General features: G+C 35.5%; 1 protein-coding gene across 2 annotated transcripts in view; it reads right to left on the bottom strand.

Moving 5' to 3' along the window:
- The window catches only part of RABGAP1L (RAB GTPase activating protein 1 like), a 757,100-nt gene that overhangs the window by 664,214 nt on the left and 78,221 nt on the right, over nucleotides 1–14,665 (bottom strand). For both annotated transcript variants that reach the window (XM_080824387.1, XM_080824388.1), the window contains exons 4-5: nucleotides 5,582–5,792; nucleotides 2,984–3,158 (exon numbers count right to left, since the gene is read on the bottom strand). In XM_080824387.1, the coding sequence (XP_080680513.1) occupies nucleotides 2,984–3,158; nucleotides 5,582–5,792 (386 nt within the window). The remainder of the gene's footprint in view (nucleotides 1–2,983; nucleotides 3,159–5,581; nucleotides 5,793–14,665) is intronic.

Here is a 14,665-nt window from a genome sequence, read left to right as displayed (position 1 = left end):
CGGGTCTATCAAGTCACATGTATCCTAACCCTTCTGTGGGAACACCTAATCCTATGTCAGGTCCCACAGAGCTATGACCTTCACTGGCTTCACCCTAACACTACTTGTGGGATTTGGGGGTGAAATAAGAGCATCACAGTGATAGTTGGTCTTGGCAGCCATGCGGCTACTCCTGCTTGAGAAGTTAAGATGTCTTCTTGCTCTTAACAAACTTCTACAGATCACATCCAAGGACTCTGCAAACAATGGAAAACAAGTAAGTTAGTAACATTGCTTAACAGTACGTATTTAGGCAATAAGAACGTCTGTTACCACTTCCTGAACTATCTTTGCCAATTGTTTGTGTCCATCAAGAGGGACCCAAAAACTAAGGACTAAAGTTGCACCTTCACCACAGAACAAGAAACCTAGGAACCAGATAACGAAACAACCAGTAAGTACAACTAAAGACTTCAGATTAATTAAAGTGGGTCATTATTTTTTGAGGGGAAAGAGGAAGATGTTGGACATCTTCTGTGTAAGGCATGAGTAAAACCCAAAGGTGGGTGGAATGTAAACTAAATGAACAATAAATGTCTTCAAACATAATGAAAAAATCCATATTTGTTTTTTATAATATTCAAGCAACAGGTAAGCTGTTACTGAAAATTACATGGGTATTCAGAGTCAGAGACTTCTATTTGAAACCCAGCTCTATTATATATAATCTTAGCCTTGGGATAAACAAAGTTTATCCCATACAGTTTATCAGCCAAACCAGAACCCTTTGAGAATAAGATGGGAGTTCTACTAATAATATACCTGGACAACAGACATAAACCAGAACTGCTCCAGGCAGAGGAGAAGATCACTAATCAAAACAAATACTATCTATACAATGGGGATTTTATGAATGTCAAGAAAATGCTTAGCACAGTGCCTGGCATAAGCTCTACATTTATACCGGTTATTTTTTCATTTAGAAATATCTCTCATAATAAAGTTTAATGACAAATGTCATGTATTTCTCCTTCAAATAACGCATTTTGCCACCAATGAACCCATAATGGAACGCTTCCAAAAATGTATTGTAAAAAAATTAAATACACTGATATCACCTCTCATAACCTGCAATGTACCAAATATCTGCTCCAGAAATATACTTAATACTATTTAATATCATATCCAAAATGGTCAGGCTGAGAATTCCCCCACAGCTTTGTCCACTGCTTATCCACTGTTAAAGCTCTCAAAAATGACACACAGTTCCCCACTCATAAACAAGAGGATGCGATAATCAAAAAGAGAGTTTCCTACCATCATAATTATGAAAAATGCTTGCAAGTCAGGGCATTTTCCATTTTCTTCAGCAGAAGTGTTTCCACCTCTCCAAGCAGGAGGTTCTCCAAGTCTTCAAAGTTCATTTCCTTGCTGTTAAGCACCAAGTACCCAGAAACCACACAGGTGTGTTAAATGCTGCAAACATGAAATGCCAGGACTCTACCCTCTGCTTCTTCACTTCTGTAGTAGAGTTGTAAGGATCTGAAATAGACCCCTTGATTCACAAATTCACAGATATTCTTTCAACATATTTATATTCACTGCCTGCTAAGTGCCAGGCACACTTGTACTCATTCACTCTCCTATCACACCACCAACCAAGCAGACAGTATATACATAAATATAGAAATGTTGGCATGAAATAGTCTCAGATGTATTTTTTTAAAAACAAAAAAACCAACTTGAACTTCTTATACAGACGTGAGTTCTGCCTTGTATGGCTATAATCTAAATTATGTGTGTCTATGCATGTTCATTTTAGTATAGATAAAATTAGTCACCAAGGCATAAGAATTGACATATCCTTCATGCTTAGTATCAAACACAGAGAAATACACATTTCTGTGAGTTCCCATGTTGTGGCCAGAAATAAACTCTTGGAAGTCCTGTGAATACAACGGTTATGTATGTTTCATGGTAAACAGAAAATAGAATAGCGGCTTTTAGCATTTCCTGCTGACAATTTATATTTCCAAAAGTTAATACACCTTAGATTTGCCCATCCAAACAAATTTATTAATGCCTTTAAAATGGTTGTAAGCACTGAAGTTCTAAAAGTATAACTTAATTACACCTGAAACTATATAACACTGTGTGTTAACTATAGTGGAATTTTTTTTTAAGTTTTTGTATTTATTTAAGTAATCTCTACCAAACATGGGGCTCAAACTCACAACTCCAAGATCAAGAGCTGTACACTCTACAGGCTGAGCCAGTCAGGCAAACTGGAATTTTTAAGTGCAACCTATTTTTAATTTGGGGAGAATCCAACAAATACAGAAAAGAAGGCAATTTCTCCATGTTTTTAAGAACCACTTCTCTAGTCTCAGAATAAACCACCAGTTAGTAATTACCAAGAGGAACATTACCAGCATCTTCAAAAAACTATAAGTTGATACCCCTTTGGTGAGATTTGTATTTTTATTTAGGTCAGTTCCATAAAGAAGAAGTCATCCTCTGAGGGAATGAACATAATAATCACCAGCGAAAACCACAGATATCTATGAAACAATCATAGTCCAATATGTAAATGAAAGCAACATGTAACCCTCAGTCCAGCAGAAAAACCTGTTTTGTAATAGAGGCTTTAAAAAGTCACATGGACCAGTCAACTTGGGAAAAATAACAAGAGGCCGTTCTAAGCCTAAGCAATTACTACCATGGTAGGGTAGGCGGAGAGCCCATCAAGTAGGATTTTTTCTGTTACATTTGTTAAGTTGCGAGTGCCCTACCTACAATACCACTTTAATGCAGTTATCAGATTTAGCTTTCCATCTTTAGTCCTATGCCATCAAATATTAACTTTCTCTTTAGAAATGTACTCCAAATTTATGTAATAGAGTATATGGTGATACATACTAATTTACAAAACAGTGAGACTACAGTTCAAAAATACTACCCTAATTCATCTTGATAGCAAATTGCTACAGTATATTATACTTACAGCCTCTTTAATTTCACAGGAGAAAACATGTATCTGAAATTCTTCTGAACCATGGGAACTCTCCGTAAATGCAAAGCAATTGCTCTCTGTTGTCCCATCATGTCCACGTGCACAGAATAACACCTTATAGATCGGAAAAGAAGCTAACTCCACATTGTTGGATTGGTCTATAATTCTACAGAACAGTGATAAAAAATAAGATAAAATATTAACTATCTAAGAACAAAAGCAAACAGTTCTATTATACAAATGACATATATACATAATTACCTTAATTATCTTTTTTTTTTAAGATTTTATTTATTTATTTGACAGAGATCATGAGTAGGCAGAGAAGCAGGCAGAGAGAGAGGAAGGGAAGCAGGCTCCCTGCTGAGCAGAGAGCCCGATGCAGGGCTCGATCCCAGGACCCTGGGATCATGACCTGAGCTGAAGGGAGAGGCTTTAACCCACTGAGCCACCCAGGCGCCCCTATCTTAATTATCTTAAAATCATAAAAATAAACTTGCTATAATTATGTACTAAAATAATATTTTGTTATGTTTGTGTATGTGTGTATATACATGTACAGATATACATATATACATATATACACACATACACACACACACACATTCTTCAACTTCTTTTAACAATTACTTAATTTTTGTATCTCCTATGATGCAATTCATTTACTCCCAAAGCCAAGTACACATTACCTGTGTCAAAAATCTATTGTCACCCATCCCCAATTGCTAGCCTTGTTCTGCTATAGCAAAAGAGATGTTAGTACAGAATACCACAGACCATCCCTGGACAGTTCATTTCTATTTACAAAGCACCTATAAGTTTATCTAAGACCTAGGTCATTGTTCAACCAAGACATCTCTTGCCCAAAACAAAAAAGGTCAGTGTGGTTCCAAAGCTGAACTTAACAACAGAATTTAAGAAGTGAAAGAAGTCTGTGGGGTTTAGGAGTAAATAACTCTCTGACTTTCCCCTATGTAAATCCTAAGCCCTAGACGTGGCCCAAGACCACGTCAGGATCTATGAAACTAAGGGGTACCCAGTAGGAATAGAGGCGCAAGTCAAAACACTGAGTCTTTGTCAAGATGTGTTTGGCACTTTGAAACTAAAAAGATAACTTTAAAAAGCATTTTGACATTTTTTAAGAAATACTATATAAATACTATAGCTACAAAACACTTTTCTTAAAAAATTCGAAGTATTTTCACCAAACCTTATAAATTTATATTGCTATTACTTTAGTACTTAGAACTAAGCTAACATTTTCTCACATTTAAACCTTAGAGAATAAGGCATTTCAGAAAGAGTTTGAAAAAAGACTAAACTGGCTGTCAGGATATTTTAGGACCAGGATACAGTCAACCTAATTTCAAAGATTTGGTACATTTCATTGTTCATTCAGTAAACATTTACTGAAAATCTGCTATTACTACTCTTGACACTGAAGCTATAGCACAGAGAAAGAAATAATCTGCTCTCGTGGAGCTTATATTCTAGTGAGAATAGACAATAAAGTTAAGTTAGACAATAAACCAATAAGCAAATAAATTATACAATACGAAGTCAAAGAAAGTGCTATGAAGGAAAAAAAGGCCCAATAATGGGAAAAAAGGAACAGTTATGTTACCTGATCAAAGAAGGCTTCTTTTGATAAAACGTTTGAGGTGAAATGTAAAGAAGTAAAAAAGCTACTGGGAAACAAGAGAAGATTTTTTAAGCAAAGGCAAGAGAATATGCAAAGGTCCTGAGGTAGGAATCATGATGTTTGAGAAAGTACAAAGAAGCTACACTGGAGGGTAGTGAGTGAATAAAGTGCGAGAGAGAGAAGACAGGTAAGGAGAGAGAAGAAGGGTAAAAGATCAGGTCAAGGCAGTAGTTTATCAGTGACCAGACATGGTAAGGATTTTTTAATATAATCACAAGTGTGACTAGAGGCCACTGAATGTAGAAGAACATGATCTGATTTAAAGAAACTCAAGCTTCAGATGACAGTAAATATTATTCCTAATTAAGCATAAGAGAAAAAGCTATTTTGCTTCTTCCCAATCTGATGTTAAAAGTATAAAATCTATGGCTCACTCTAGTTTTTTTTTTTTTCTTAAAGATTATATTCATTTATTTGAAAAGAGAGAGAGAGAATACACAAGCAGGCAGAGTGGCAGGCAGAAGGGGAGGGAAAAGAGGCTCTGCACTGAGCAGGAAGGCCCACGTAAGGCTCGATCCCAGGATCCTGGGGATCATGACCTGAGCCAAAGGCAGATGCTTAATGGACTGAGCCACCCAGGTGCCCCTCACTCTCGTTCTTAAACCATGGTTATAGGACAAGTGGAAAGCAGGTTTTTATGTTCCTTCTGAATAATTATAGGTATGTTTAAATTTCTATTTCCATTTATAATATTCTAAGCAAAATTTTGTAAACACCTCTCATAAATAAGCAACACGGTCTAAGCCTAAACATGTTTACTTTTCATGTCTACAGAGTAAAAGTGAACTCACAGTAAGTCCTAGTCCTGATTTATGATATAACATCATCACCACCATGCAAAAAATTTCATACATGTCTAGGGGAAATAAAAAAAGATTGGAGCTTACCTCACAGAACCTTCTGGAACATTTGGCACATACAGAGTAACAGGAAAGGGGTGCTGACTGGAAGATTTCATAGTTGCCATTGCTCGTAAAGCCTCCACTTCATTACGTGGGGAAGAAACCTTCATACATCCTAAGTAGGTCAGTTTGTTAAATAAAACACTATCTTCTTCAGGTAATCCACTTGGAGAAGATGGTCTGGGTGTAGAAATTTCTGAAGAAAAACACACACACACTCACTCAAAAGTTAATGGAAAACTTAAATGAAAAACTGCAAACAAAATTTAGGTCTGTGTTTTCACTTCTTTCGATGTTTATGCTACATCTTAACTCAGAGTTCTGGAATTTTGTACTTTCAAAGCCTCTCAAAGTATTATCTTACTTAGCTATAACTTCTTTAGAGGAAAAGGAAAAAACAACTAAGTTTTTATTTAAAAAAAAAAAAAGAGTTCAAATGATGTAGAACAATAAGGAGAAAAAACTACACTAAAGGCAGGGTGGGGGTGTCTGGGTGGCTCAATCGGTTAAGCATCTGCCCAGGTCATGATCCCAGGATCCTGGGATCGAGCCCCGCATCAGGCTCCCTGCTCTACAGGGAGTCTGCTTCTCCTTCTCTCCTCTGCCTCTCGTGCTCTCTCTGTCCCTCCCTCTTTCTCAAATAAATAAAATCTTTTAGAATAAAAATAAATAAATAAAGGCAGGGTTAAGTAGCCTAAAAATAATGAGGATTAAATAAAACTAAAATAAGTTAAAAGTCTGTCTTGGCTGTACAGATCCTGCATAGCACCAAATTTATTAAGGAGCCTAACTTCACAAGAAAAAGTAAACAACATTAAGATGTTACATCTCATACAAGTAACAACAAAAGCAAGCTCCCTCTTTGCCTCCTTCCTGGCTTGCTGACCTCTATGAACTATGTAAGTATTCCAATGCATCCTACAATTGCTTCCTATGAATGATCCTATTATCGCTTCCTCTAATTTTCCTCTCCCCATTAATGAGTTTCTAAAAAGACAAACAAACAAACAAACAAACTGTTCACTTTAGAAAATCCTAAGCACAGCATGCAGCAAAGGCCCAACTGTGGCTAAAGAGTATCTATCTGCATGTATCAGATACTATCAAATTCTCCCTTTGCCTCTCTCTCCATCCTCACCTGAAACCCACATTGAGTTAGTCTCCACCTCTTCCCATTACCCACATCCAAACATACCTGTCTACCAGAACTAGATCCTTGCACCAGGCCCAAATCCTCAATACCAGGATCCCACTTGATAGTATATTAATAAATAATTCACAAAAGCCATTCCCAGCTCCCAAACATTATACTACAGCATGCAACATCACCACCTACTTTTCTTCTGTTAAGAAACTAAACCCATTCAAAATGAATTACTTCATCTACCATGTTCTTTAATCACTGAAACATGTTTTTTCCCCTTTTGAATCAGTTCAATGTGCTGGATTTCAAAAGGGATAAATAAAGAACAGAAATACATGTTAAGGCTGAATGCTAACATATCTAGACTTATATGTATTTTTTGTTAAATTAGCAAGTACATAACAGTTATCTGCAAGATCCTATGATTAAATCATGTTTCAGTAACTGATGAGCATGGAAGATAAAGCAGTTCAAGTGGTCTAATTTATATGTAGACAGAGTTTTAGCAAAAAAAAAAAAATTTTTTTTTAAAAGTGGCTTTCTGTGTAACTCTGTAAACCCCAAATAGAAAAATAGCACAGAAGAAGACATGAACAGACACTTCTGCAAAGAAGACATCCAGATGGCCAACAGACACATGAAAAAGTGCTCCACATCACTCGGCATCAGGGAAATACAAATCAAAACCACAATGAGATATCACCTCATACCAGTCAGAATGGCTAAAATTCACAAGTCAGGAAATGACAGATGCTGGCGAGGATGTGGAGAAAGGGGAACCCTCCTACACTGTTGGTGGGAATGGAAGCTGGTACAACCACTCTGGAAAACAGCATGGAGGTTCCTCAAAAAGTTGAAAATAGAGCTACCCTATGACCCAGCAATCGCACTACTGGGTATTTACCCTAAATATACAAACGTAGTGATCTGAAGGGGCACGTGCACCCAAATGTTTATAGCAGCAATGTCTACAATAGCCAAACTATGGAAAGAACCTAGATGTCCATCAACAGATGAATAGATAAAGAAGATGTGGTGTATATATATACAGTGGAATACTATGCAGCCATCAAAAGAAATGAAATCTTGCCATTTGCAATGACGTGGATGGAACTAGAGGGTATCACGCTTAGTGAAATAAGTCAATCAGAGAAAGACAACTATCATATGATCTGCCTGATATGAGGAAGTGGAGATGCAACATGAGGGGTTAGGAGGGTAGGAGAAGAATAAATGAAATAAGATGGGATCAGGAGGGAAACAAACCATAAGTGACTCTTAATCTCACAAAACAAATTGAGGGTTGCTGGGTGGAGGGGGGTCGGGAGAGGGGGGTTATGGACATTGGGGAGGGTATGTGCTATGGTGAGTGCTGTGAAGTGTGTAAACCTGGCGATTCACAGACCTGTACCCCTGGGGATAAAAATACATTATATTTTTATTTAAAAAATAATAAATAAATAAATTTAATAAAAGAAAAGAAATAGCACAGAAACTGATCCCAAAAAAGACAAATGACAAAATAAGAAGACAAAGCCTTTAAAATAACTATAATTATGACTGAGGATTTAAAAACATCTAACAAAACAAGGAGAAAAAAATGAAAGACAAAGGACCAAAAGAAATTCTAGACCTAAAAAATGCAAGATGTGAAATCAAATGCTCCCTCCTATAACAGCAGTTCTAAATTGCAGAAGAAAAAAAGAATGTTAAAGAAGTTCCTTGGGACAAAGGAAAATGATACTGGAGGAAAACTGAAGAGCACCAGAAGTTATAAATATGAGGGCAAGAATTTCTCCTTGCTTTTTCATTTCTTTAAAACATAACAGACTTTTAAAAGTGAAAAATTAGTATTTTGTAGAATTTGTAATGTGTATAAGCAATGAATGACAACAAAAGCATAAAGTCTGCAGGAAAAGAAACAGAAGATCCTCACAGTATACATGAAGTGGTATATTATTAAAACATAGACCTGTTAAAGACTTAAGTCGTAAACCTCAAGCACTAAAATAATAAAACAAATTATAAAATTTGTATACAGTTGTCTATAATTACACAGTTAATATGCCAGTAATGGTAATAAAATATAGTATTAAAAAATATTCAGTTCAAAGGAAGGCAGGAAAAGGGGGAAAAGACACAAAAACAAAGAAAGTAGGATACTTATATCCAAATATGCACAAAATTACATTAAATATAAATGGTCAAAGACAAGGATCACCAGCTTTTTCTATAAAGGGCCATATTAATAAATATTTCAGGCTTTGTGGGCCAAGAAAAAATTTGGATATTATACAGGTATTATATAAAAAGAAATGGCCTTCCACAATTTTTTTTAACAAAATTCAAAACTTAACTTATGGACACTTTCAGTTTGAATTTCATATAACTTTCATGAGTCACAAAATATTATTCTCTTTTGACTTGTTTTCAGCCCTTTAAAGATGTAAAAGCAATTCTTACCTTGCAAGTCATACTGAAAACAAGTAATGGGTAGGGTTTGGCCTATGGGAAGTAATTTGCTGAGGCCTGGTCAATTAAAAGTTCATCAGACTGGATAAAAAAAGAAAAACTCAGCTATAGGCTATCTACAATTTATCTACAATTTATCCACAATTTAAGGACACAAACAGACTAAAAATAAACCTTAAAAAAATAGTAGACATACCATGCAAACACTAATTATAAGAAAACTAGAGTAGTTATATTAATATCAAATATTAGACTGCAAAACAAGGAATAGTAAAAGGGGGAAAAGTGACATTTCACAAAGATAAAGGGTCAATTCATCAGGAAAACATAGTAATTTTAAGTGGTTATGCCCCCTAACACCAGAGCTTCAAAATACCTAAAGCAAAAACTGACAGAACCAGTCAAGTTGAAGTACTAAGTCTGCTACAGCTTATCTCTCTTAACTAAAAACACTGAACAGAATATAAAAAGTACATAAAAATTCTTTTTAAAAAAGTAAACAATAATTAAGATTAAAGAGAGGAGTCAAAACCTGAAGAACTAGCAGTACAGAGTTCAGTTTCCTTCCTGACCCCCACCCCCACCCTCTTTTATCTCCCAGATTTAACCTAAGGGCAGTCCCAGGGTAGAACTGTGCAAAGAACAAAACTGTAAAAGAAATGAAAAAACAGAAAAAGGAGTGTCTGCACAAACCATAAGTGATTCTTAATCTCACAAAACAAACAGCGTTGCTGGGGGGAGGGGGGTCAGGAGAGGGGGATGGGGTTATGGACATTGGGGAGGGTATGTGCTATGGTGATTGCTGTGAAGTGTGTAAACCTGGCGATTCACAGACCTGTACCCCTGGGGATAAAAATACATTGTATGTTCATAAAAAATAATGATAATAAATTTTTTAAAAAAATTTTTAAAGCATTCAAAGAATAATATTCTTATTAGTGTTAATTTGGGGAGAAAAAAAAAAGGAGTGTCTGCAAATCAGAGTGTCTGAGGAATTATGACTCGTTTCTGATACTGTTTCCTCTCTTTTCTCTCTCCCAGTTCTTCCACAAGGCCAGCCCCAGTTACAGACCTATACTGCAATGTGGGAAAGGTTGGTGGGGGGGAGACAGACATCTAAAACTTAGAGGAAAAAAAACCTATCTGAAAATCTAAACACCAGAGCAAATAGGTTCACTCCTGTGATTCAAAAATGGAGAAGGAAACCTCCACTATTTTTTTCTCTTTTCTCTTACCACTTTGTCCTAGAGTAGACTCCAGGCATGCAAGACTGCTAGACAGCACAACAAAACAAAAACTCTAAGTGAGAAATCTGTCTTTCTACTCAAAAGAAGGAAAATGGGTCCCAGGAACCCAGAGAGTGTGGGAGAAATCCCAAGGAGAGTTGAGAAGAAGAAAATCCCTAATTTTGTATATGAACTAATACAAGTTCGGGCTCACCAAGTGTGTAACAAACCAAAGAAGCACAGCAAGTGCTTGGGAACTGAAGTGACTTTGGAACCAGAAAGGAAAATAAAACTTGCAGTCTGGACATTACCAGGTAGACTGCCCGCTAAAATAAAGTACAATCAATGTTCTTCAGAGGATCTTATGGAAAAAGAATCTCAAAACATAAGATTCAAAAAGTCTGGAAAATAATCCAATTAACAAACAAGCAAACAAACAGTAAAAGTTAACCAACTCCCAAGGGAAAGAAGAATCAACATAAACCAATCTGAAGAGTACACAGTTGTGGAAATTATCAAGGACTTTAAAATTGCCTTTATAACCATGCTCCATGATATAAAGGTGAATACACCTGAACTGCATGAAAATATTGAAATCCTTGGTGAGGAAACAGAAAATGTAAGAAGAACCAAAGTTAATTTAAGAACAGAAAAATGGAATATCTAAAATTAAAAATTCAGTAGAGGGACTCAAAAGAATGAAGAATAAAGAGTCAGTGAACTTGACCATAGGTCAACAGAAATTACCTAAACTGAAAAACAGAGAGAAAAAATTGCAACAAATAATGAAGAGAGCCTCAGGAAAGGTGGAATAATAGGAAAATACCTAACATTTTTGTTGTCTGAGTCCCAGGAAGAGAAGAGAAAGTGAGTGAAGCAGAAAAATATATATATATTTCTAAGACATAATGGCTGGAAACTTCCCATACGTGGTGAAAGACACAAATTTATAGATTCAAGAATCTCGGTGAACTCCGATAAAAATAAACTAAAAAAAAAAAAAAAACCCCATATAATCAAGCTGCTGAAAAGATAATAAAGAGTATACAGGAAAAACCAGCATGTTATAAACAGGGGGAAAATGAATGTTCAAAGGAGTGCCTATTTCTCAACAGAAACTATAAAAACAAAAAGATAGCAGAATAACCTATTTATAGTGCTCAAACAAAAGAACTATCTAAATGCTTTTCAAAAGAACATCGCTCCACAGAAATCTCCAGGAGCTACCAAAGTGCTTCAATAGAGATGAAGAGCCTACACCCTGCCCCACATGCATTTTAAGCAGAAATGTATCGTAATTATTGGGCTTGGACCTAAAAGTTTATGTGATTTTATTTTCAGATTCAACATTTCCAATACTATTGAGGATGAGGATGATGATAATGAGGAGAAGAAAGATGGTATTTTATTTGGTACTTATTTTGTGCCAGGCATTTTACAAAATACCTAAAAATGAATGATCTTATTTCATCCTCCTTCACCTCTATACAGCTTATTCTATTTTATCTTTATTTTACAGATGAGAAAACTAAGCATTAGAGAAGTTAAAGAACCTGGCCACGGTCATAGACGCATAGACAGAGTTTGGGTTCAAATCCAGCTCTGAACTTCAGATATGAGGTCTTAACCTCTATGAAAGGTCTACAGTAGGATGAATTAAAAGAACAGTGTAGTTCTCATTCTCTATTTAGTTACACAGAGTATCAGCTCTTCAAGGGAAGGAACTGTTCTATCCTCTTTTTATTCACAGCACTTATTAACAGTGTCTAAAAGACTAGACAATATATATCAATTTAATTAATCACTAAATAAACGAAAAATTTTAAGGCTAGTCATCCTTCCAGCTGCCTATCATGGGAAACACACATCATCCTGGGCACCACCTTACACCCTATCCCACCCACAACTGAATATATTGTAACTGCAGCCTTCATGTGGACAAAACTCGTTGGTAACTAACCAATTACAACTAGTGGAGATCCTGAGTTAAGCAGCCAAATAGCAAAATATTTCTACCAATGCAATAGTTCTAGACCTTGTAAAGTCACACACCATTGTAAGGAATTCATTCCTACCTAAATATAAATTCAGTCCCCTATTATTTAACTCCATCATCCTTTCCTCAGCAGAAAGAGTGACAAAGAGTATACAAAAGAAGACTCATCTTTGTATCCAAACAGTATTGAAGTATATTTTAATAAACTAGCAAAGATTCCCCATCAGAGCTGCATCCACGTAGCCAGGATATACGATCAAATGACAAAAATGAACAAGTTATCATCATGTTTAAACAAAAGCTTTCATCTGTCTAGTTTTACAACGAAAAACAACATACCTTAAATGTTCATTCTAGCCCATTTAAGCCAAGATGATTTCCAGACAGTTCCTTGCCACTGAAGTTATGCGTCATTTTAAACCAACCACAATAATTCTGTTAAGCAAAACTGTGTTGACTGCAACTAGGAAAAGACAGCTGAAATGTCTTGTCTTAGTCTGTTAAGGCTGCTATAACAAAATACCACAGACTGGGTGGTTTCTGAACAGGAGACATTTATTTCTCACAGTTCTGGATGCCGGAAAGGCCAAGATCGAGGTACCATCAGATTCAGTGTCTGGTGGGAGCCAACTTTCTGGGTCACAGACAACATCTTTTCACTGTGTTCTTAGAGGTGGAAGAGACAAGCTAATTCTCTGGAGTCTCTTTTACAACGGCACTAATCCCAATCACAAGCGTTCCACCTTCATGACCTAATCACTCCCCAAAGTCCCCAATATTATCACCTAATATTATCACCTAATAATATAATATCACCTAATATAACAATTATTAGGTAATATCACCCAATATTACCACCTAATATTATCACCTTAAGAGTTAGGATTTCAACACGAATTCTGAGAAGGACAAGAACATTCCAATATTATACTATTGAAAATAAAAACTAAAAATATATAACTAGAAAAAAATACTAAAAACTTACTTATAAAGCAAAGGAAATCTCTTCTTATCCAATATCTTCAGTGAAAAATATATTTTTTAAAGCTTTTTTTTTAAGATTTTATTTATTTATTTGACAGACAGAGATCACAAGTAGGCAGAGAGGCAGGCAGAGAGAGAGGAAGGGAAGCAGGCTCCCCGCTGAGCAGAGAGCCAGACCTGGGGCTCAATCCCAGGACCCTGAGATCACGACCCGAGCCAAAGGCAAAGGCTTTAACCCACTGAGCCACCCAGCTGCCCCAAAAAATACATTTTTAAAATATATTTAGTGTAATGAGTGTTGAGAACACAAGAAAGTATAATACATGGTACCTATCAAATAAACTTAAAATCATAAGCCCATTGCAAAGATTAACTAATTCCAACAACCCACGAGAGCTCCATTAGAAGATAAAAGGTATTTCCTCCTTTCAATTAATCTATTAACCAAAATATAATTATATAAATGTGATACCAGTATGATCTGGGTTTTTTGGAAGAGTTGAGATTTAGGAAATTCAAAAGATAAAGCAAAGCACAATGAGTAATATAATCTATGTTCCCTTAAGAACAAAAATTAATACTATTTAAAGTTTGTTTCTATTTTTAATTAAAATATATATTTTTAAGTAAAATATATATACATACATGTTTAGCTTAAGTTCCCTTGAATTTAATTCTAGCTGTATGACTATATACTGATAATATACCTATATTATCTACCTATAACATATACCTATATACCTATAATATAACTATATTATTATATGATAATAAATACCTGTAAGTATTTATAGTGAGTCACCAAACTAGAGAGTTTTATTAAGGAACCCCAATGCATTACAAATATCTTCTCCTACTCTGTCAGTAAGCCGTATTTATTACATAGAACGGTTGAGGATGTATCAGTGGGACAGGGTAAAAAAAAAAAAAAAAAAAAAAAAAAACACATACACACACTCACATAAAAACTTGAAGTTTTTGTTGCCTAACACTAATGGTCCATTTGGAAGAAACCCCCAAGTACAATTTTTTTTTAATGTTAAAATGTGTTGTCTAATAATTTAATTAAAATGTAGATCAAAGCAAAAAAAAACCTCATTTATTATGGTACCATTCTCATTCAGAAGATTTAAGTGTTTATGTATTAAAATATAACTTTCGGGGCTCAGTCAGTTGAGCATCTGACTCTTGATTTCAACTCAGGTCATGATCTCAGGGTTTTGGGACAGAAGCCCAAGGAAGGCGGT

Source organism: Martes martes, assembly GCF_963455335.1.
Source record: "Martes martes genome assembly, chromosome: 15".
Classification (NCBI taxonomy): Eukaryota; Metazoa; Chordata; class Mammalia; order Carnivora; family Mustelidae; genus Martes; species Martes martes.
This window is presented reverse-complemented; position numbering and strand designations above follow the sequence as displayed.